At 39.9% G+C, this 25,428-nt stretch overlaps 1 protein-coding gene across 1 annotated transcript in view; it reads right to left on the reverse strand.

Moving 5' to 3' along the window:
• blo (bloated) overlaps positions 1-25,428 on the reverse strand; it is a 38,870-nt gene that overhangs the window by 6,105 nt on the left and 7,337 nt on the right. Inside the window, exons 2-4 of the mRNA XM_089260762.1 lie at positions 14,871-15,008; positions 798-2,787; positions 127-715 (exon numbers count right to left, since the gene is read on the reverse strand). Coding sequence (XP_089116888.1) covers positions 127-715; positions 798-2,787; positions 14,871-15,000 — 2,709 coding nt within the window. The 5' untranslated portion in view covers positions 15,001-15,008. The remainder of the gene's footprint in view (positions 1-126; positions 716-797; positions 2,788-14,870; positions 15,009-25,428) is intronic.

Below are 25,428 nucleotides of genomic sequence, written 5' to 3' on the forward strand. Positions count from 1 at the left end.
AATAAGCAAGTTGTGCGCGTTAAGCCATACTCAAATCTGACCCATTCGTGCAGCGGTTCAGTTCAGTTCAGTTCAGTGAACTCTGGGGGCAAGCGCCATCATTTGGCCATTAAGAGTTGGACTTACCTTTGGTTCGCGTGAGGTCTCCTCGGTTGATGTCTGATGATGATGCTCGCGATAGCGCGAACGCATCTCCTCCTCCCGTACCATATAGCGCTCCTTCTCCCGCTCCCGCTCGCGCTCCCGCTCCTTCTCTAGCCTGGAGCGCTCCTTATCTTTGTCACGGCGACTCAGCGTGCTGCTGCTGCCATTGGTCAGACGTGACTGTGTGTCTTTCTTGCCGCTGGAGACATTGCTGCCGCTGCTGCGACCGCTGCCACCGTTGCTGCCACCGCCACCGCTGCCAATGAACAGCTGCTTCACTTTCTCAAAGCCGCCCAGCTTCTTGTTGCGCTTCAGCGTGCTAGAGTCTTCGCGCTGCTTCTGCTGCTGCTGCTGCTGCTCTCTGCGGCGCAAGGTGCTCGTGGACACGGTATATTTGTCCAGATGCGGATCAAAGTGGGAGCCATCGTCAATGGAGCGCTCCCTGTAGACATAGCTGTGCTCGCGTCGCAGTCGCTGCAGCTCCTGCAGCTGCTGAGCGCTCTCCCGACGCTCCTTGCGCAAAAAGGACTCGCAAGCCCTCATATCATCGAGGGCCGTGCGCTTGCGCCATCTAAACAAATAGCAAACGAAATGTAAACAAAAGGAAAATCAGCTCCAGTTCCAGCTCCAACTCCAGTCACGCTTCGACTTACCTTGTGGTCAAATCTCCATTGAAGGATTCCTTGCGAAAATCGTTCTCAATGCCCGAATCGCCCTTGTCGAAGCTGCGCTGCTGCAGCTTGTCCCGCTTGAGGCTGCTCTGCCAATAGTCCTGCAGTCGGCCGCGCTCGGCGCTGCGCAGCTCTGGCGAGGATCTGTACTGATCCGTGCCCACCGTCAGCTGTGAGTCCAGGCTCTTCGGCTCCTGCTCCTCGAGCTCGCGCGGCGACGAGCCGAGTCTCTCCCTGTGCCGCGACTCGCGTACCTGCCCATCCCGCTGGGTCTCCCGCACATAGGTCTCCTTGATGCCACCGTTGCCATCGTCGTAGTATTTGGTGTGGCGATAGCGCGAGCTCTTCTCCATCTTCGGCAGTGTGGTGCTGCTCTCCAGCTCCAGCTGAACCGGTCGATGATAACGCTCATCGACAGCCAGTTCCCGTTCCATTTCCCTTTCCCTCTCACACTCCCTCTCCCTCTCCCTTTCCCTCTCTGGACTGGGATAGTCGAGGAATCTGTCGCGCTCCTGCTTTGTGTAGTTGTGCTGCCGTTCCAGCGTAGCCCCCTCACCGAAGCGACGCGTCAATATGCGATTCTCCAGCTGCGCTCGCCGATAGCCCAACTCATCCAGATATGGCGCCGGACTGACGCTCCTAATCACGGGCACAATGGGTGGCTCCGCTCTGCGCTCCTGCTTGGGCAAATCCTCCTCGTAATACAATTTGCGCGTCTCGAAGCCCAGGCCTTCGTCCTCATCACTGAGATTACGTGGACTGAGCTGCTGCCAGGGCGAGGGCGAGAGCGAGCTGGTCAATCTGGAGGGAGTTCCTGCTCCTCCTGCTCCCACGCCCCCATTCTGTATGGGCGAGTAGCTTCGCAAGGGTCTGTCATTGGCTCTGGGTGGCCTTGGCGGTGGGAATTCGCGTTGAGGTGTACGCGAATCTCGGCCAGAAACACGCTGGTGCTGCTGCTGCTGCTGTGGCTCGTCGCTCAGATCAAGCTGGGCGTAGGTGATGCCCTCGTTGGGCCTAATGTAGGAGAAGGCCGGCTGACTAATGACCGGCTGTGGCGAGAAACGCTCCATGGACAGTCGCTTCACCAGGCCGTTGACGGTGCGGCCCCTGGTCAGGGGCAAGCGCTCCGCCGGCTGCTGAGAGCTGTGCATATTTTCGCTGGACTTGGCCTTTAGGGTCTCGATGCGATCCCGAATGCCCGCGGATATGGACGCTCCCGTTGCTGTGGCCGATGCACCGACTATCGCTTGCCTTTTCAACAGAGATCCGTCCAGCTCCGCTTTGGAACGACTGCGCGAGAGCAGCTCACTCAGGCCCTGGCCGCTCTCATGCTTCTCGCGCACAGTAACAGCGTCCGATTTGCGTCGCTCACGTTCCCGGAAATAGTCCTGCTCAAAGAAATCCTCCCGCTGCGTCTGCTCAATGATCGGACTCAGCTGCTGCTTGGCTGCCGTGCTCGCTGGCTCGTTCTTCTTGCTGTTGCTGCTCACTTTGCTGCTGCGCGACTCCTTGGGAGTGCTGCCCACATCACTTTTGCTGCGCACTAAACGGCGTCCTGGCGGTCCCTCCTCGAAGCGTGGATCTCGCTCCAACTGGCTGACATTCGTGTCGCTTTTGCGACTAAACAGACCGAAGATCGAGGGACGTTTCGCTGGCTTCTTGGCCGCTGAGGCGTCGCTCACGCTGCGTGCCACAGGTTTGCCCTTTTTGCGACGCGTGGGCAGCGAATGGAAGCGCTGCGCGTCGCCGCTGGAGCTCGGGCGCGGCTTCTGCTTCACACGGAATGTGGGTATATTATCCCCGTTGGCCGCCTTGCTCTGATGCTGGCCGGCCTGGGCGATGACTAGAGCCGCCTCCTTGCGTATGTCCTCCGGATCGATGTCCGGCGGCAGCTGATGGTAGCCCTGCAAGCCAATCGGCGCTAAATCTGTTGTCTCGTAGTCGTACTCGGACGGCTCGTTGGGACGCTTGGCTGTGGAGAAAGGGAAAAGAAAGGGAATGGATAAATTAGATATGGGATGTCACTTGATAAAGAATTAAGAGGTGAAAATAAGTGTAGTTAAATGGGAGAGAGGGAGGGAGAGAGAGACAAAGAAGGAGATATAATATGGTTCTTCGAGCTAAGAAGTGATTCTTAATAATATATGTAGTTAGAGAGAAAGCGAGAAGGAGAGTGAGATGGAAATAAGACATAGTTCACTATCAACGATGCAGAAAGAGTAAGATAGAAAAGAACAGAGAGAGAGAAAGAGAGAGAGAGAGTAATCTTATATGTCACTTGCATAAATCCAATAAGAACTATAGAAAATTCAGCTATGATTCAGAAAAAGAGAAAGCAATATAAAAGCTGTGAACTTTTGATTGGGCAATAAGAGTAGAGCAGGCTTAGCTATCCATTTATCTTCCAAGAACTTTAGTAATAGTAAACAACTTGGGCATAAATCTAAGCCCAGGCATATAAGGCTAACCCTATTACACTTAAAAAGTGGCCAAGTACACAGCCCAAACCAGTTGACCAGTTGAGAGCTTTGAGAGCCAAATGTGAGGCAAGGCAGGAGCAGCATCAATTTCTAGTCATCGCACGCTGGGATGGATCTTGCGAATGCGCTCGTCGGCATTCATGTAATGACAATTAGCACATTAGACGAGAGGTCGGCGGTGCTGGCGATGATGTAATACGAATTTACCAACTGGCCGCAGCTGTTGGGGCCAGTCTGAAAGTGTGAATTGGCAACAGCTGCCGCTGCTAAATAAGGCAGCCTGAATCGCAGCCACTAACAATGGCCAGCTGGAGCGGCATTAGCCCACGTCTCTCGCCTCTCTCTCTCTCTCTCTTTCTCTCGCTCTATCCCTTTGCCCCGTCTTGGGGTACGTGTAGTCTGTAATCGGGCGCTGTAAGCGCTAATGGCCATTGAGGCATCTTAGTGGAGCTGAACGAGGCGCTACCATTCGGTCGCTTCTATTCGAAGAGATCATAAAGATTCTTCAGCCACTTCCTCACTTGTTGTTCATAATCATTATTATTTAATACCCCGAAAACAAAAAACGTGCCGCTCCATCTACAACAGCAGCCAACATAGCGATCATCATGACCAAAAACAAGATTGCGGACCAGCAAACCATCAGCCATCAGCCACCAAGCAGAGCAACCCAAAGCTGCCGAGAGCTCAGAGGCAGAAAACGTGCGTGTTCTTTGATAGCTTTTTTAGCTCTTTGTTTCTTTTCTATTCACGTTTGTTGTTTTTGTTTTTGTTTTTTTTTTTTAGTTTGTGCTTTTGTTGTCTCTGTTCATTCTGGCTTTTCTACGGCTCATCAGCTCATCAGCAGCTTGGGCCCAGCTGAACGGGAGCAATCACAACATCTTGACAATCAGCACTTGTTAAGCGATAGAACATGAACATCTTCACAAACACACACACATATATATATGCACACGTATGTGTATAATATATCAGTTAATGCTGCCAGTTCGTTGCCTAAGTCATTTGTTTTACTAGCCTAGCAATTACTTTGACCTTGCTCCGGTCTAAGTACACTAAAGTGTGCATGCATTGTAATTGCTTTAACTAGATTTGTAATTGAGTTTTCTTTTTGAGAAATATTTTTAATATATGTTATATATGTAGAAACTCTTGTATATATTTCATAAAAATTTGCCTGACCTTTATTTCTTTTTCTTACAATTTCTTTAACAACAAAAACAAGACTCTGCTAAGAATAGGAATCATCAGTATTTTCTACCAAATTTACCATCCTTATAAAGCTTAAAAATAATAATTCACTCCTCCGTTTTCCCCTGCTAAATCTTGTTATCAAGTTATTATCGTCTATAATAAAATCGAGTATCTTTTGCATGAAGAAGAGAAGACATAAGATAACTAGTATTCAAAAGAAATATTGGCCTAGATTATATCGTAAGCTTGTGCGAGTCTAATTGGTGACTAAATGCTGTTGACCTGCTTCATTTTGCTAAATTTTTGATTATACCAAACGTGATTTAAATCAGCTTCGGCAAGTTCGTTGCCTAAGTCATTTGTTTTTAGGCAGCTCGACAATGGGCTAGCTTTGTTTATGCCAACTAAACTATTAGAGTAATATATTAAAAATACTTGAACTGTTGATAAGCATTATACGAGGATTTTTCTCCTGTCTCCCAGATGCCCAACACACTCACAGCATTCAGAAAACTTGACTTTATTCTCTAATTCAGTTCTATTCACTCAATTGGAATCACATAATTTGCATAATTTGAGCTTAAACTACATACATATATGTACATATATGTATATGTACGTCTGTTTTACGATAAGCTGATTGCTAGGTAAACCTATATAGTCCCTTGCTGCCATTGGGATTATCGTTCACCTGTGCGCTTCACACAGCTGATTGCATTTTCACAGCCTGTCACATTGGCCGGGCGAATGCCTGTGGCTAACCGATTACGATACACAATGAACATTGACAAGCTGGGCGTGGCAGGTGTCAAAGCGACTTCAAAAGCCATTAAAACAGCCACCACTCAAGCGGGAGAAGTTTTCTCAATTGTGTAAAGCTAGCCAAGGCAGGGCGAGCAAGGGAGACAGCGAGAGGGGCAGAGCTGCCAAGACTTGGCCAAAAACAAAAAAAAAAAGATGAACGAAACGCAAAATTGCGATTCCCTGATATGTGTCAAGGTAAAATGTAACTATGCAGCGCATGCCATACAAGTGTGTAAGCACAGTGAGGACTCACAAAAGCGAAAAGACATTGGTGATGATGATGATGGAGAAGAAGCAGCGAAGATATAGATATAGGAAGACTCAACGGAAGTAGAACATTTTGTATAAAATATATAAAAAAATATAATATAATATAAATGAAATGTAGAGCAAGGCGCTGCCGTTCGCTCATTGCTGATTTCACTGTACATTTATATTGTGCGATGATTTCACATGCGAACTTGAGGTTTACTCAAGGAGCCGCTCGCATGCTCATCACTTTGCGGTTGTTTTTGTTGTTGCTGTTGAATTGAATGCAGTTGCGTTTTTTTTTTCTTTCTTGTTTAGCTTGAGGTGTTGCTGTGGCCGCGTTTTGTGGCTGGGCTTTTGGGCAACAGGAAAACATAAATTGCAACTAAGCGACAGTTGGATAGCACAGCGCACAAGCGAGTGAAACTGAAGCTCAAGTCAATGTCAAGTAACAGTAAACGCTCGACAATGCCGTCGCATTACCCCCAGAGAGCTGAGCTGGAGTGCAGCTATGATTGATTGCGAAAGCTATGCAACAGCAACAGCAACAACACCTGGCACAAAGAGCTGCTGAAAGGCATTCATTAATTTAATCATCGATCCACTTAATGAACGCGCACCAGAGGCCCGTTGGGCTCTATGATTTGCGTGTGCCCATGCCGAATGAGTTCTACTCGCCTGCAGGAATTTAAATATAAAAAAAGTAAAATAAAAATAAGAAAATGGAAAACAACAAAACTTTGACGCATTGCGATAAGAAATCTGATCCAATTTTCCGGCCTATTGCAGGCAGTTCACACAGCCAAAACCAGCCTCAGCGCCTGTTCCGGTTTTATTTTCGTTTCGTTTCGTTTTGAATACCCTCAAAGATTTGAAAATTCGCCAATGGGGTATAATGCTTGAGTGGATATATATGGAAGAGGCTGCAGCAGGCGGGGATAGCTTCTTCTTCACTCTCACCGCTTGCAAATTATCTTCCAGCCCACCCCTATCTCTTATGAGCCCTAGTCCAAACCTAGCTCTTACTTAATCGCATTCCAATCCTAACTCCTAAAAGTTCCCAGTTATCTTCTAGTTCAACCTTAACTCTATCTCGTTTCAGGGTATCTTCTAGTTCAACACTCTAACAATTTTCTGCTATGTTAGCTAGTTGCATTCACCGCTGTTATTGTTGTTGTTGTAGCACATAATTTGGTTTTCGTGATAGCCAGAAATCGCAGCACACTGACCAAGTCCCAGTTCATATAGCTAATAGCAGCCAGTTGTTATTTCGTTGTCGCTCATATTTCATGAGGCTGACTTTCACTCGGCTGAGCCGGCGATACGATGATGGCATGTGCTTGGCTCATTAAGAGAGCCATACTTAATGGCATTAATGTTACGACGTTTAGGCCAACAAATGATTCATATCAAAGCGCAAAGCGCGCCCACAACCTGTCATTGGACCAGATAACAGGCTTTTAGGGCCACTGCCTGCCTACCGGTCTCTAAAGTTCAAGTGCTCGGCGTGCGCTCCATGGGACTAGGGACAGGGAACGCATGCTGAAAGCGAGCAACGGCCAAAGATCTTGGCGCTCAGGGCCGTTCGGCGCGCCTTTGGGGCATTTCAATTAACCTGCGCACTTTCGATTTCGATTGGGTCGGGCCTAGGCCAAGTCGGGCCGGGCCGGGCCGGGCCGGGCCAGCTTTGAGTTTATCTAGGCGGGTCCAATGCGCATGCACCTCAGCAATTCCAATGCTAAACGGCCGCGCGCACTCAATCCAGAATTGAAATAATTGAATGCCCTTGTGCGCTTATCGTTGCGCCAGACTCGATGTGGGAAAGAAGGCTAGAAGGCAAGCCAGCAGCGGCAGCAGCAGCGACAGCGGCAGCGGCAGCTCGATCTCCTAATCACATCAAAAGAGCTGTGCCGCATGGACGTCCTTGAAGGCAGTCAGGCAGGCACGCAGGCTCATGCCTCTCCTCCAGGCTCTCCAATGTGACAAGTATGCAAATAAGCTAGCCTATTTTGACATGAGGCTGCACTCAAAAGCCCGACTAAAGCAGCAGCCCTTCGACGAGCCCAATTAAAATATCTTTGAGAGTTGTTGCTGTTGTTGTAGTTGTTGTTCTTCTTCTTTGGAATCTCTTGTTGCCATGACTTTCAAAACAAATACAAATAGAAACTTTCGTTCAAGAATGGACGCGTCTCATTTGCGCACAAAAGACTTAAGCGACAAACTTGTTTTAGCACAGCAGCTGTCAACAGCTACATTAAGTGAGAGCAAACAAACACACACACACACACACACATTCAGCGGGAGACGGGCAGCTCGAGTGCCGAATACAAAACACACAACCAAATCAAATAATCCGAGACTCTTTTTCAATAACACATTTCGATAAACAAATGACGCAATCTTGACAAATGCAAAACTTTGGAGAATTTTCGAGTTTTTGGAGTTGATGTGTGTGCGATTGATCGACTGATTTGGCGTTCAGTTCGATTGAGCTGATGATCAATGAGCGACAACTCCATTTACCCAATTCGCAGCAATTTATAACTCACGGCACTCGGAGCACTTCACTCGATTCACAATTTAATAACGCGACAACGACAATAGCACCCAATGCCAACCGGGCAAAGAACCTGACTGAGCGGCAGCACAGCGCACAAGACTTGGCTGACAACTGGAGATGGCGAGAGCGAGAGAGAGAGAGACACTCAGAGAGGAAGAGAGAGAGACAGAGAGAGGCTGCCTACGCCAATGTCACAAAGGCAAAATAGTGCGAAATGGTGGGCAGCTCACAACCAAAATGCGACTTATTAATTAAGTTTCTTTTGCTCGCAGTGACAGTTGTTATTGTTGTTGTTGTTGCTGTAGTTGTTGTTGTCACTATAAAACAACATATGCAAATTATGAATTAAATAAACCTAAATGGCATTTTAATGGTGGCAACGGCGTGCGCTGCCAGCCACAAAGATCAGCCTCTAAGACCCCTTTGCCACCCGCATGTTGTCGAGCTTAACAGGCGCATAAAATCAGGTTTGACGAAAATCTGCGCAAAAGCAATTCCATGCGAAAATTGCGTAGTAGGCGTAACACAAAACATAGTCATCAACAATTAGCGAAATGCCAGCAAATAAACAGCCAGTAAATACCCTGGAATTATAATGAAGCGGTACATTGAGCTAATGAATTTATACAAGTCTATAGGTGGAGTCGAATGAAATATTTTTTTTTGCTTTTGCTTAAACAGTTTTTCAATAGTTTTGCTCAATGATTAATATGTGTTATATGTTTTTTAATAAAAATATATTTATATATCATGAATGAATCATATTTTTGCACTTTGAATGCTCACTAATTTGCTTTGGGTTTTGCATATTTATTTTATATTAAATACGCAAAATAAGTAAATGGGACAAAGGCTTAAACTTAATATAGTTTACAAAATCTTCATACTATAAAAATATATATTATTAATATTTATAGCAATATGATTTTATTTAATATCATATTTTGTTGTTTACAAAATTGTTATTTTATAAAAAATAAAGTGTTATTTATATTATTGTTATGTATATCTAAACATATTTATTTTTTTATTATTATTATTTAAATATATATATTATTTATATTTAAATATAAATAAATATTTTTAGTTTTATATAAATAAATTTATAAATTATTTATTTTTATTTAATTATTTTTTATTTAGTTCTTTTTTATTTTTTTTTTTTATATATGTTTTTGTTTTTTTTTATTAATTATTATTTTTTTTAATATTTATATTTTGATTCTTCCAATATTCATTTTTATTTAATTTTTTTAGCTCTTTATTATTTATTTTTTTATATATATTTTTATTTTTTATTAATTATTATTATTTTTTTTTTAAATATATTTTTATTTTTATTTTTTTAATATATCAAAAATGTATTTTTCTTTTAAATTCTCTTGCATAATTTTTTTCTATCACAGCTCATTTGCATATGTTGATTTAACTGAATATTAATGATAAAACATAATAATTATAACACTAAATTGCCTTGTGTATGTTTTGCCCTAGTCCTGCTCTAAACATTTACTATTTTTCACAAACGCAAATATTATTATTATGTTCTTCTATTTTTATTAACCAAATAACAAAATTATGGCAATACCCTGTAAATTATTACTACTCAAATATTTAAGGCAGCCATTCAGCACTATTTTATTCTTGGCAAAACAATTTATTTTCCTCACTCCCACCAGCTGTCACATTTAGTCAAGTCAGACTCTCAATCAGACTCTCTAGTTGGCGCCCAAGTCGAGTCTATCATACTCCAGTTAGCTGCAGCATATTGACACTGAGTAATATCCACGAGTCGAGCCGAGCTAATCAAATTCAAAACTGGTCAAATAAATTAAAAATCACAGCAAGCAAACGGCATCAAAATTGCACGAGTAGGAAACGGGGCAGCCATTTCATAATGAAATTAACTTTTATTTTGCTTGCGCCTTTATTTTCTTTCTCATTTAACAATTAAATTTAATTAATTAAAATATATGCGAGCTCATTAAAATATACGTATGTATGCGTGCATGCACGATAATATATAGTGGCAAACAGTAGCTCATTTAATTACGAGTGCAAATTGCAAATTGCAAATCTTACGTCATGATCTATGCTGTGGCTGCCCAATTACGACAACTTGTTGCAAGATCAGTGCCATAATTGAATCAATTAAGGAGTCGCATTATGGTCAGCTCATTTAGGTACTGCTCAAACTCTCTCTCTCTTCCTCTCTCTCTCTCTCTCCCTCTCTGTCTCTGACCAGCTGGTCGCAGATTATGTCATTCGCAACGGGATTGAACGATGTGTATAATGGCAGCTATTGGCTTTAGCAGCAGCTGTTGATCTCTATCTCTCTTTACACTCATCAACCGAGCGAAATTAATTCAACAAATATGAGCAAGAAACTGGTATTTAAATACAAATATACTCTCATTTACCACAGCTCAGCTCAGTCGATTATAAATGGGTCAATCTCTAGATAATCAGTCGGTTAATTTACCGAATTTGGACAAGCCAGAAACAACAGAAGCTGTAATCTGATTGGCATGCGCCCGCATAGGCGGAGCTATGAGAGCTATATATTTTCGTAGTATGACGTTATGGCCAACAACAAGATAATAATTGAAATTCCCAGCCTAAGGCTACAGCAACAAGATAGAACAATTGCCCATTTGCCACGCCCTCAACGGACCAAAGGCCAAAGATCATAGTGAGCTGATAAAATTAAAGAGAATTAAATACAAATACAGAATTTGGACATTTGTCAATAATTGGCATCAATATACCCCTTCTTAGGCTCTTCACGAGCGAGTATAACATCGACAACAACAACAATAATAATTGCAACAACCTGCCTTACATACACACCTGGAAAAACAGCTGGCAGTAGCTTGACTCGTTGACTTGTTGCTGCCAAATTTGTCGCTACGCAAGGTTGCCCACGAGCTAAAATCCACTGACATCACAATCACACTCACAGCACTCACAGCACTCACACACTCATATATTCGCATTCATAAGTCTGCTTAGACACTTGACTCGCTGTTCATCAAGTGAGGCTCAAGCCGAGAGCAAAACTTGCCTTAAAAAAAATTGGCCTCAACAGCTCGAAATGAAATGTGACTTTAACCCCAAAGGCAGCTAATTTTTACTACACACACACACACACACACATACAGCTGAAATTAAATCATCATTTTATCTATATTTTCTCACATAATTGCCTCAATTTGCATGTGAACAACAAAGTCATTTAAAACATTATGCTTAACTACGTGTAGTCGACGTCGCTCTCCCACTTCCCCTCTCTCTATCTCTCTCTCACTCTGTCCGTCTTTGTCGTTAAATGGCGCCTTGGCTGTTTTTAGATGAGACTTTAAGACATCATTTTGGCAAATAAATCTAATTAAAATAACACATCAATCTAATGACAGACAAAAACAAGTTAAGCACAAAGATCTAGCCAAGATTTCAGCTCAATTTGAGCTAAAGAAGAGCACAGCTTTTAATGCCACTTGTAGCCAGATAGTCAGATAGCCAGATAGTTGCCAAGGCCAACATTAGAGTTGATTGCAAAACATTAGCAAGACTTTGGCTTAATTGCGAATTGAGTTTAGACCATATTTGTGTGAGCTGCAGAAGGAAATTCAACTAAACTCAAAAGCCAAAAACAAAAGACTTAAGCGACGAACGTGGCCAGACAGCCAGCCCAGCCCAGCTCAGCGCAGCCCAGCGCAGCGCAGCTAAACGACTGGGCGCATCTATTAAATGCAGCTAAATAATTTACATTTATGCCGCTTTTGTCATAATCAATTTTTAATTTCTTCATTTCAGACAGAGGCCATAAATTCCATTCCAGCTTTGGTATAAATCGCATTGCCCCTGCAATTATAAATGCAGCACCAACTGGACGGGACGATTGTTGTTGTTGTTGTTGCTGTGACTGCTGCCAGACATAATCATAACAATAATAATGTAGTCGACTCTGGAGACAAACAGACAGTTTCTGCAGCCACACAGTCGACAGTTTAGAGTCGACAATCGTGCCAGCCAGAACATTTACACATACATACACATATATACATATATATATTTAATGCGAGTGCCACTGATGAGTTTTTTTTTTCGTTGCTTTTTATACCCTGAACCCATTGAAAATGGGAGCTTAGAGCTTGTTTTTTGCAAGTAGGCAGCAGAAGGCATGGATGATACCATATATTGTCGTATATACATACGTATATATGTATATATATTATTATAGAATAAGTAGCTAAGGTAGCTATGTGTGTCAGGCTATATTTGAAGTATATATTCTTGTACATCCGGCGTTGCCAAATAGAGAGAGATAGCTAATAATGTAAATATGTATTTACATATGGAGCAGCTCTAGCCTTACGACTACAAATAGTTAATAACACTAAATTTGCATATGGTTGGAACTAACAGAAATTGCAAATAAAATATAAATTTTAATTTTAAATATTTTAAAATATTCTCATAAATCAATCAAAGCTTAATTTCATATTATTTTCTGCCCCAAAATGAAGAGGTTCAGATGGAAGAGGCTGAGCATTAAAAGCTCAAAAATGAGAAGAGAAACCAGGGCAAATTCTTCCAGCTTTCGCTCCTTCTTCTGCCCCACTTCAGGGTATTAGCTAGTCAGGCATGCCCTGCGATAGCTCCCTTACTCATATACATTTTTCTTGGCAGGCCCAGCCACCCATTTGCCAGTGCCCAGGGACCCAAAGAGTGATGTGCAAAGTGATACTTTTGGCTTTAACAGCCAGACGCAGCAGCCGCTCTAGAGAGTGTCTCTCTGCTTGGAACTTGTAATGCCTTATAAAAAAAAAATAAATAAATAAAATAAATTATATATATATGTGTGTGTGTGTATTTATATATCTACTTATTTAAAATAGTTATTTGTGCCTGACTTGCGAGCGAGCTCTCAAGGTAAACTACATTTTATTGTTGAGGCGGCATTGTTACGAGCATTGCTTTTGGCATTCGTTCTGGCTTATTCGCCCACTGCTTTGCTTTCAGCTCCCCAATAAACATATAAACAACAAGCACACATGTTTATATATATATATATATATATGTATATTTGTATTCTATATATGATGCACTCACAACAGTGAGTGAATGAAACTCGTCAAAATAGTTCACAGAATTATGCAATTGATGGATGTGCAAATGCCAGAGCGCAGCCCCAGCTAAAGTCGCTTAACCATTTTGAACCAGCACGAAGGTGATTCGCTTGCCATGTCTCTCTGACCATCTTAGAATCCCAAGCAACCTCGCAGCCAACTGCCAACTGCCAACTGCTGACTGCGACAGCCCAGTTAATTAGTTAGTTGAATTATGTAGCCATTCCGATTGTCGATGTGCGGAGGAGAGCGTGGGTTGTTAGCGGCATTGATTGACCAAAATTAGCGTGTATGTCACGATGCCATTGTATATACACACATACATACATATGCATACAATGTGTGTGTGTGTGAATATTATGATCATTTTAGCTCGCGGCAAACATTGAGCACATTCAAAACAAAAAGCCGTGCAGAGAAATGCAATTATTGACATGGCAAAACAGGTAAAAAGTAGGTAAACAGCAGACAACAAAGTTGTTTTTAGTGAATGAAATTAACTTTGCTAGCAGCTGGGAAAGGAGAATGAGAATACTAAACTTGACTAAGCCTTGACTTTAGCAGCTATGAAGCTTACTCTGAGCTACAATAAATACATATTTAATTTTAAATTTTCTTCATTTTACCAACAAATTTTGGTAAGGTTTATGAACATTTTTGTTTGAGAGCTTCATACCAAGATTTTCATTTATTAAATATATAAAATATATTATTGTTTTCATTCTATCAGCTTTTGTTTATTTTTTTAAATTTAATAAACATATTTGATCATTATTATAAATGTATTAATTCATGCATTATTTGTATTGCATTATATATAATAATTATTTATTTATTATTATCAAGAATTAATTCTAAATAACAATTTTTGCTAAGCCAGAGCGACAGGCACATATAATAATTAAATAATTTGTTTTCTTTATTTTTGATCATAAATAAATTTATTATTTGTATTGCATTATATTGATAATTATTGAATTTATTGTTTTTTATTTTTTTAATATTATTATTTGTAATATAAAAAATGTATATTTTTATCTTTGAATTTATTTATTATTTTTAATGATTAATCAATAAATTCATTTTTATTAATATTAAAAAATATGTAGTATCTTTATTGTTTTATATGTTACAAATTGAAGAATTTATTATATGGTGTACATTATATTTTTATGTTATTTATCAAATGTTAATGGTGCTAAGAAGCTAAAACAAAATAATATATAAAACAAATATATATATACATATATATTTCTTTTAATTATTTCTTTAAAGAGTTGTTTTGCAAATTTTGCAAGATATTAAAATCTAAATGAATATAAATAAATGAGAAATTTCTCTAGTCCATATTTTTTTTCGGCTAATATAGTCTTTGTTACAATAAATATAGAATTATAAAAAATAAATTTGTATACGAATTTGTCGGATCTTTTGTGATTGATGTGCCGCAATGCTTAGCCCAATGCTCTACTTTTGTTAACAATGAGTTTCAACCAATTTATCATTAGACTAATGACTGCTTTTTTTAGTAAAGCACATATGTATGTGTGTGTGTGTGTGTGTGTGAGTGTGTGAGTAGGTGTTTGTGTGTGTTGTGGTTATTTTGAGGTTATATGCCTTAACACAACACACTGACCTATGCGCTTCACATGAACATCCCGATTGAAGCTGACACGTGGTCCACCATTTGCTGTTGTTGTTGCTGCTGCTGCTGTTGTTGTTGTTGTTGTTGTTGGTCCTTGTTGATGCTGAGGTTGGGGCGGCATTTCGACTCCTATTGCAAGTACTTTCTTTAGTCAGTTATACTTATATTTCTGTTGTCGCTTTTGTTATTCGCTTTCAATTTTTCACTTGGCTGGGAGAAAAGTTTTAAGCTGGCGTTCCAGGCATTTTATTCTATTTTTTCTGTATGAGTTTCGATTCGGAAACCTTCTTTAAAATCTTGACTGCAAATCAAAATAAAAATAAAATAGAAGAAGAAGAAAGAAAAACATATCTCAACGTCAAGTTCTTAATGCAATTCGCTTTCTGGTTTTAGTTCGTATTATTTGTTGAGTTGTTTTTGGTTTGGTTTGGTTTGGTTTTGAAAGCCTGGTTAGACGCGAGCTCGTTTAGTTTTGTTTTGTTGGTTTGGTTGTTGGTTAAGTCAACTTTTTACTTGCTTTATTAATGGCCAGTTCACATGTGGCCTAGTGGCCAGCGAAAGTGTTATTAAAATTAAATCAAAGCTTTAGTTGCGATAGACAAAAAGGTGGCAACAAAAAGTTTACCTCACTCTTTTTTTGGTTAACAAGAGATTTTGTATGCCGGCAACACACGACGCAATAAGCCGCCAAGAAATTAGAAACGAAAACAAGTACAAAAAAAAACTGAAAATAAAATAAGAGAAACAGAAACAAAAATCAACCTAAACCTGACAGTGAAAAGAATAATTGCCAATTAATAAAAAGCCAATGACTCTGTAGACGAATCCGCGTTACCCTAACCGCCCCCAACCGGGGCGTGGGGGCGTGCGACACGAAGTGGCCAAAGCGAATCAAGTTTGTTTTGCGTTATGCTCGTTAGCCGTGGCACACACACACACACTTACACACACACACACACAACAATCACAAGAATATGTACATCATGAGGGTGTTTGGGTCTGTCTGCATACGATATATGGCATATATAATTCGAAGCTCGCCTTTGTCATTGTCACTGAACGGAATGGAGTTTGAGTGAGTGGAGCGAATATCAATACAAAAGCGGATGTCGGGTAGCCAGACCGACTGCCCGACAATTTGGGTGTGTCCTCCAGCTAAATATAACAACAACAACAACAGCAACAAGAATATATGTTGATTGCGATTAAGCAAACGCGATAATATTCATATTTGAATACGAGTCGAACAAACTCTATTTAAACAATGCATTCGCCCCGAGGAATTTGATTGCAACCTGGCCCCGCTCCATGCTAAGCAGGCGCAGCCAATGAGCATCCACTTAGTTTCCGTGTGTTGTGTGTGTGTGTGCCAGTCCAGTCCAGTCCAGTGCAGGGCACCACTGGCTAGCACCACTGGCTGCCATCACAGACACGCACCCACCCAAAACGCCAACGCGCAGCAGCGCGATGTAATGGGTAGAAAATGCATGCCCATTATGGCACCTGGTCAGAGGCCGCGTCGCAATCATAGCCCCCAAAAGCCGCACTCGGAGAGCGGAGCGCTTAGAACCAGACCCAGACCCACAATTGTGGCGAGTGGCCAGTGCTCGCTCATTCACTTACTGGCTTACTTACAGACAGGACAGCTTTCCACTCTAACAAGCACACACGCACACACACTCACCCAGAGAGAGAGCGAGAGAGAGAGAGAGAGAGAGAGAGAGAGAGAGAGAGAGAGAGAGAGAACACACCACAGGCTAAACTCAATCGAGCGACTAGACATCAATGGCGACGGCGTATGATCATGACTAGAACGTCTGGCTGCCCAGGCAGTTGCATTGCTGCGCTTACACTGAGAGAAACTAATTCAACTGATAGTTAAGCAGACAATGTTTTCAATTTATAAAATATACTCAAAGGGACATTAATTGTAATTCTTAATATAAACATTTCATTTAAAAGGTTAAGACAATAAAAGAATATAATTTAGATTAATTAAAAATTCAACCTAGCAAAACTCTAAGTTTACTATAAAAATATAATATTTTTATTAATGTGAATTTTTTTTTATTATTATTATATATTATTTATGATTTTATAAATTTTCTAAAAGTAGTTATTTTTTTTTTTTAGATATGTATAATGGTTTAAAAAGAATTTATTTTAAAATAAATAAATTATTATTGGACTAAGCATAAATAAAAAAAAAAATAAATATATTATTTTTAAATTCTATATATTTTTTTTTAAATTAATTATAATCGAACAAAAAATTAATAACTTAAATTATGTGTAATATATGTAACTTATTTTTATTCAATTAAATTTTTTTATTTAAGTTTTTATTTGAGTAACTAAGTTTATTTATTTTTTAATTAACTATTTTCTAAAGCAATAATTTTGACTTCAAAATTAAATAATTTTGTTCGGCTTACAAAATAATTCAAACGAGTAAAATGAATATTTTATTTATTCCATAAAAAATTAGTTTATTATTACACAAAAAAATAATATTATCAAATAATATTTTAATTAAGTAAATTAATACACGAATTATAGTAGTTGAAATTATAGAATTACCAAAAATAAATAAATAATGTGTTACAACTTAAGCACTTTACTTGGCGCTAATTTTAAAGGCATTTAAATCAATTACAAGATTTACAGCAGAATTACATTTTAATTGAAATTTGACAAAATAAACAAGTCACAAACAATTCCGTTTCGCTGAGTGTACGCAAAACGCTTGAAGCTGCCAATAAAAATGCTTTACCATATAATTTGAGTGGCGATGCGTGCGCTGCGCTGCAGCCGCGGCGCAGCGACTGACGTTGATGGGAAGCTGACTAGTCAGACTGGACACCGGCGACTGTGTGCAGAAGTAGAGCCCACTAGCAGCAGGTCGAGGCCCAGATGCCGATGTCGATGCTACGATGCTACGATGCCGATGCCGATTGCTGCGCGTTGATTGCGCCATGAACGTGATTTGTTTGTAAACACGCATTATTAAGGTGTAATAAACATAAAATTTGTAGCGCTTCGAAGCGTAGGAGCTAACCTGTGCGACGTTCTCGCAGCGAGTAAATATATAAATATGAATATTGTATATGTATATACATATATGTATATGTGTATTCATGGTGAATTCAATTAAACAACTTTGCTGAATGCAATTTGAAACAAATTTTTGCAATTGCGTAGTGTGTAGCTAATTTCATAGAAATTATTTCAAATTATACTCAGAAACAAACATTCAGCAGACACTTGGAGTTGGAGTTGAAGTGGAAGTGGATGTGAATGTGGCTGGGGCGCTGTAATGACTCTGAACTTGAACTTTGACACGGCGAATGGGGCAGAGAAACACAATCAGTAAGCAGTAATGATGGCCTAGGCACGGTCCAGGCGCTGCTGCCCCTGCCCCTGCTGGGCCAGCGAGACGTGTCAAGTGAAACCAAAAGTGCGGCAAAACGCCGAGTCCAGGTTTGAGGCAAAGGCAAACAACGCGTTCGCCCACTTTGCGTGTGTTCTCTCAGCGCCAGCCGCTGACCTTTGGATAGGGGGATCAGGCTCAGGCTCAGGCAATGGGCGATGGGCAAACAAACAGCTAACAGAAATTGAGTCTGTCTAAAAGCCATGTCGAAGCCGAAGTGAAAATGAAGGTGTAGTCCAATTTGTAAGTATGGCCAAGCCCCAAGGCGAACAGCAGCAGAACGTCGAACGTGGAACGTCCAAGTCCAGGCCGACGTCAAAGTTATGCAAAGACCAAGAGCTCTGGAACCTCACTCTCTCACTCTCTCTCTCTCTCTCTGCCTGCCTGCCGACTGCATTTTTCCATGCGTGCCGCCTTTTGCTTTGTTGGTGGCGCTCGCAGCGACGTTGCTGCTGCTGCGACGGCTGCAGCAACGTCCATTTGCCGACTTGGCAAATACTTAATTGCATTTCGATATCTATGCTCAGGCATCTGTGAGTGGATGCCGCATCGAGCTCAATACCTCAGACAGCCAGACAGAGGCATTTCCAGACACAAGGACGGACGCTGTGCGCTGAGCTGCTTGTCGGCGACAGCCGAGCTGAAGCTGAAGCAGCAGCAGTCTCTGTCTCTATTTTTTATTTATTTTCTGTTTTCCTTTTTCCCTTGTTTTGTTGCATTTTCGATTTTTACAACTAAATTCCCTTGTTGCATGCGCAGCGTACAAAAGAAATTAGTAATTGCTACTTGCCATTCGGAGAGCCATATTGCATAGCTGAGATGAGCCGAATTCATTTACTATACTATTCTAATGCCAAGCCAGCACCCACACACACACACAGACACAGTCTTACTTTTGCTGGCCAATGCCAACTTCACTAAGTTCGTCTCATATCCGTTCGCATATTGTTTGTCATCGTTTTGTTTGGCTGCCCCGTTGATGGCCGGCCGTCAATCTCGCCATCGTTGTGCCCCACTTTGCCCCGCCACGCCCCCCATGGCATAGCTCCCTTGTTCACATTGTGCTCGAGCACGCTGTCATTTTCACGCTTTGTTAGCTCACTAAACTGTAGCTCAAAAGTCCGTCTAGGAAACGCTTGTATTTATGACTACATATTTCACTTTATTATGTATGTTAGAAGGTTAATCTCTGCGGCATTACATTGCAACTTTTTTTTTTTCTTTTTGGTTTTTCTTCTCTTCTTCTTTTCTTTTTCCTCCCTGGGCGCCTTTGTGGCTATTTCTTTGCCTTGTCTATACGTTCGTATCAGCTTTGCATTTTATACACAAGTGTCTATGTGTGTGTGTGTGTGTGTGAGTGTATCATCTATTTGGCGTTTTTGATGAGAAATTTAAATCAATTTCTTATTTAATGGCAAACTGCCAGTGATTAATGTGGCTCTTAGCTCTCAACTGCTCCCAGCGGGCACACAAATTTGGACTACACAAATTTCACTTTTCGAATTTATAATACAATAATTAACCCAGAGAGTATCAATAGCTAGATGGGCAAAAAAAAATATGATGAAAAAGAATGATTGACTCAGAGAGATGCTGAAGCTTGAATACCCTAGCGGAAATCGTAAAAGTTGGACTGAGAAAGCATATAAATTAATAGTTTTTTTATATGTATGCATTATAATATTTTTTTTATATATTTTTATGGCATAAATTCTTCGAAAGTGTCACTTTGGGGCATATTAAAAATAGAATGAGGCGTGGCGTGGTTCATAGAATATTAATATTCTTGAGCAGCAGCAGCAATGGCATCAGATATCTATCTATATCGATCTATACCATCTCTCTGTTCTTTCACAAGTTGGTTTTTGTTTATGTTGATATTGATCTAGAGCAGCTCGTATTTCACATTTATGCAAATACTACACATTGTATTGAAAGACCTAAAGCATAAATATATTATGTAGTTCGTTAGTCTTAGGGTGTCTCTAAAAGTACTCTAAAAATCGCAACATAAATATAGATATGATATAAAATTTGATTACATATCAGATTTGATATCTATGTCTCTAAAAATAGAAAAAAAATATAGATATAATATAAAATTTGATTACATACTAAACTTGATATCTCTATTAATATCTTCGAAACATATCAAACCACCCTCGTTTACGTCTACCGCTTAGTTTATATAAACACTTGATTACAGCTGCATGGAATCAGCATGACAAAAGCAGCAATGAAACTAATTTCTCTACAAATTGAATACCCATTAAGATCATATCTCTTATGGGCTATACATAATTAATAACTCAGTGATAATACCCTATAGAGAGTATATGCTCTGTGCTGCTGTGCCATTTTTCACGTGTCACAGTTTGCTGGCTGACTTTTAACCTGTGCAGAAATCAATTAGGTACCGTATCGAACAAGAAACACACACATTTGCCAAATAGCGATCGATCATCAGCGTACGAAATGAGCATCATAAGGCTGACTGCTGTGTTTGGCCCTTGATTGTTCGCTCAGTGAGTTTTCAAACTGTTTTCGAATTTATCAATTAAATGAATCGAGCAGCGAGAATTGTGCGCAATTACCGAGTAAATAGCAAATGAGCCGCGTTCGTTGCCTAAGTCTTTCGATTAGTTTGCTGGCTGCGAGCCAAGTTCGTTGCCTAAGTCTTTTGATTCAATTTCTAGTTATGAACGCCGATTGTTGCCAAAGCATTTTCTTTTCGTTTCGTTTTCGTTTCGTTTCGTTTTTCACCCAACAATTCTCGCTGAGAGGCTGCACGAAATTTTGATAGCTCCTTGGTGTCAGTTTCGTTTTTTGTTTTTTTTTTTTCGGTTGCATCTTTCCAGCTGCAGTCGAACATTTCCGGCAACGTTGACGGTGGCAAAGGTCAGCGACGAAAAACGGCGAATCGGCAATTGGCACCCAGGCGGCCCATGCAACGTGCTGCATGTTGCATGTTGTCTGCCACGCTGCTGCCATGCAACAGCTCCCCGGTGGGAAAAAGGGCGCTAGACATGCAATATTTTGCTTCTTCTTTGGGTCTCTGGCACAGCCACTCATAATCGAATGTTGCATGCGAACTGTGCGACCGAACATCTTCCGTCTTGCATAAGCCACAACGCAGTTTCACTTTTTCTGTTTTACTTTTTCTTCCCCCCCTTTTATCTATACCAAATGTCGCTGCCGGGGTAATTAAAGCCGTTGGGCTAGCGGCAGCAGCGATTGGAGCATAATTTATGCAAATTTCTGCTGAAATCTGGAGTCTAATTATTAGCTGCCAGCTATGGAAGATGCGATGTGATTTGATTTAATTTAGCTTGATTGATAGAAATGCAAAAGTCGAACGATATGCATATGCATATATTAATATATGGGCATCGCGTAATATACTTTTTGATTGATGGAAGTATTTTAACAAAATTTCACATTTCAATATCATAAATTAGCTGATTGAGGGATGAGTTCATCTGTATACATATATGTACATAACAATTTGTATATATAAAAGGTGTGTGTATATATATTTTAAATTTTAAGTACGTGAATACTTTTATAATTTAATATTTGATTGATAAAAATGCTGTCCAAATTTAAAAATTCAATTATCGTAAATTTATAGAAGTGCGAGTTGACCGAGTTGCAAGTTCATTCATATGCCAAGCAGCTCAGCATGAATGAAATAATAAAATGAAATAATAATAAAATAAAAATATAATAAAATAAAAAAAAAAAATAATAATATAAAAAAAAAAAAATAAAAATAATAATAAAATAAAAATAATAATAAAATAAAATAATAATAAAACAAAAATAATAATAAAATAAAAATAATAATAAAATAAAAATAATATAAAAGTAAAAATAATAATAAAATTAAAATTAAAATAAAAAATAAATAAAATATAATTATATACACAAGTTATATGTAAATATAATCTTATATATAAATCTTGGGTTTGTTTATAAATTTTGACTTGATTCTTAACAATTAAATATTTCTTTTCTGTACAGAAAAAAAATGCAATTTTTATAAATATTAATCAGTAAAATAATTGATAATTTTTTATTATCCAGCTCTACTATTTTTATGACTGTCTCTCTATAAGCAACTGAAACAAATGTGATTTTAGCCGATCTTCTTCTTCCTTTATTTCGAAAAGGAAAAGATTATGAATGGTCTCAGTTTTGTGCAGTTTTTATTATATTTTTAATATATATTATACGTGACTATTTCGTTATACAACTTTTGATTGATAGAAATGCAAAGTCTGTTGGAATTTGACATCAATTTCAATAACGCAATTTTGGTATTGTAAGCAGCCGCAACTTGAGCTGATTGCGAGCGGGCTTCATTAATATGCTAAACAGTTGGTCACATATCCAATATATGTATATACTAAGGGTACGTGAATGTCTCGTAAAATATACATATATATACTTTTTTTGATTGATGAAAATGCAAAGTCGCTTAACGAAAATTTCGAAATTTCAATATCGTAAACAAAATATTGAGAGCAGACGCGTCTGCAGCTGATCGCAAGACGAGTTCATTGATATGCCACAGTGTTTCGGCAGATCTCGTCAAATGTTGTTGACCGCAACGCTTGGGCGGCATACAAAGCAGTCGGTCGAGAGGGGGAGGGCTATCAAGGGCGGGGGTAACGATCGTTTGGGTGACTCAATTTCGACATTATATTTATTGCTCGATATACATATATACATATATAAATTGGGTAATGCGCATTATGGCAGTCAGTCCAAAAATAATTTGGCCCCATTGGAGCAGCAGCAGCAACGGCCGCATTATGAAATGCGTTACAAATCTTTCTTTCTCTCGCATTTTTTTTTTTTTGCCAATTGATAAGACGCCCATTATCGTTAGCGGCAAATGAACTGGGAAACAGGCGGCACAATGCGTGACCGTAATCGCTCCAGTTTCCAACTCTCATTTGTATGCATGAATCTCTGTTTGTGCGATTCGCCGTCATCAAATGTCACCCACAGTCACAACCAGATGACATCACATCGCTCAATTATTATAAAAAAAAAAGGAATATAATATAAAATTAAAGAAAAAAGTCAGACTAGGCAAAGAGAAATTTTGCTGGAATTTCGTCGCAGCCAGACGCAGTTCTTGGAACCTCATAATTGGCTCGAGCGAGACAGAGCTGAAAGCTAAGCAGGCCCAGCGGCCAGTCGACTGGCGGCCAATACATCAATTTAATGACTTCATTGAAAGCATTTTCGGCCAACATCATCATGCACGCCCCAAATATTCATTTTTGGTTCGATCCATTCAGCCACACATAGAGCTTAACGCCATCGCATTGTGTGCCAATTAAGAAACTGTGTGGCAGAAATACTCCGTTTGCTTATCTGATTTCAAAGAGCCAATCCAAGGCAGCAACTATGTGGTATATAAATTTTCATTGAATCGTGGGTTTGTTTTGAGAGGTTCACAAGCGAACTTCTCTAGCAACTGCCTGCTGAAACCTCTCTTTGAAGTTTTTGGCAGGGCTGATTAATGTTAAGTCTGAATAAACTAAGTAAAGAATTTGGTAATCCTAAGAAACTAAAATGTCTCTTTAGCTTTCAGGCTAATTTTTAAAAATGCTTAACATAGTTTTAAGAAATTTCATTTATAGATTTATAGGATTTATTTAATTGTTAAGAGAATTAATTCCAAATAACAACTTAAAAGTCAGAACAAGAAAGGCCTTCAGGCAGATCTTTAGAAATAAAAGTATTGCTTAGCTTTCATTAAATGCTCCGAATGCAGCTGATCTAGAGTACTTTAACTATTCACTGCTCGGCTCGCCCTCTACAGCTCCCATGCAGGGTATATTAAGGCGGAACTAAAGAAATTTTCATGAGAGAAGCAAATCTATGGAAGATTTTATTAATCCGAATGACTTTACACTTATTGTCATGCAACATAAGAAATACCAGAGAAAGAGCCCAACATTCCTTAGCTCTAGTGAACAGAAAAAAGTATTCAGTTAAGATTAACTCTCGTTTGCCTCGACTTAGACTTCTTATTAGGTGTACTCCATCTCGAAAAATATAATGTTTTTACACCCTCTCTCACTTTCTCTCACTCTCTCTCTCACACACTCTTTCTCTATCTCTCACAAACTCTCACTAACTGTCTCTCCTAGTACTTCAATACAACATAAGAAATTCCAGATGAGCACTACATATATCATTATTTTTTTCAGTGCACATTAACCGTGATCTATAATTGACTCAGCCTGCTCTTCCAAAGCTATCTCAACTCTCTCGCCAATACTTCACACTGACAGACCCTTCCGCTCTACCCCCATTCCACAGGCTATGCTAGGTATGTTAGGCTTTGTTCAAAATATTGAAATCTTTTAAGCGTCGTTCCCAGGGCGTCGTATTGCAGCAAATCAACGTTTGCCCCCGCCTGCCACCTGCCAATGCCACTGGCGACACTTGACACCCGATACACCTGAGCCACTCTCGGGCCAGCGACAATGCGGGAGGAGGTCAATTGAGTGAGGAAAGAGAAGAGAAAACAAGAGTTAAGCTGTTAAGTGCTTCAGTTATGATTATAATTTGCCCAGACACTAATTGGATATTTTCTACAAGTATTGTATGTGTGTGTGTGTGTGTTTGTGTTTAACTTCCGCACATGCTTTGTGAAGTGTCAAATGCTATTTACCGTTCACAATTGACCGATCAACTTCCGCTCGGCGTGCTCAACGTGGCTCAATGCCAGACCATTTGCCCATTACAAATGAAAACGCGAGCAGGTTAAACAATTTGTTAAATAGCAGTCGACCCCATTAAATCAACAGCTAGTCTTAACGCTGCCTCTTTCAGGCCGCCTCAACAATCACAAGTCTCACGTAGAGAGAGACAGAGAGAGAGAGAGAGACAGCATTGCGATTACGCCATTTGGAAGATATTGTGCGCTTGGCGCTCTTGTCTCACACATTTCCAATTCGATTTTGATTGTATTTTCCTTTTTATTTTGATTTTATTTGAACTACCAAAGCCAGAGGCTTGACTAATAGTAATTTTTTTCTGTATTTTTGGGTATATTTCGGTGTCTTGTGCATACCTCCTAAACCTTATAACTCC

The sequence above is a fragment of the Drosophila navojoa genome, chromosome 5, assembly GCF_054131105.1.
Source record: "Drosophila navojoa isolate 15081-1374.11 chromosome 5, UAZ_NAV_1.0, whole genome shotgun sequence".
Lineage (NCBI taxonomy): Eukaryota > Metazoa > Arthropoda > Insecta > Diptera > Drosophilidae > Drosophila > Drosophila navojoa.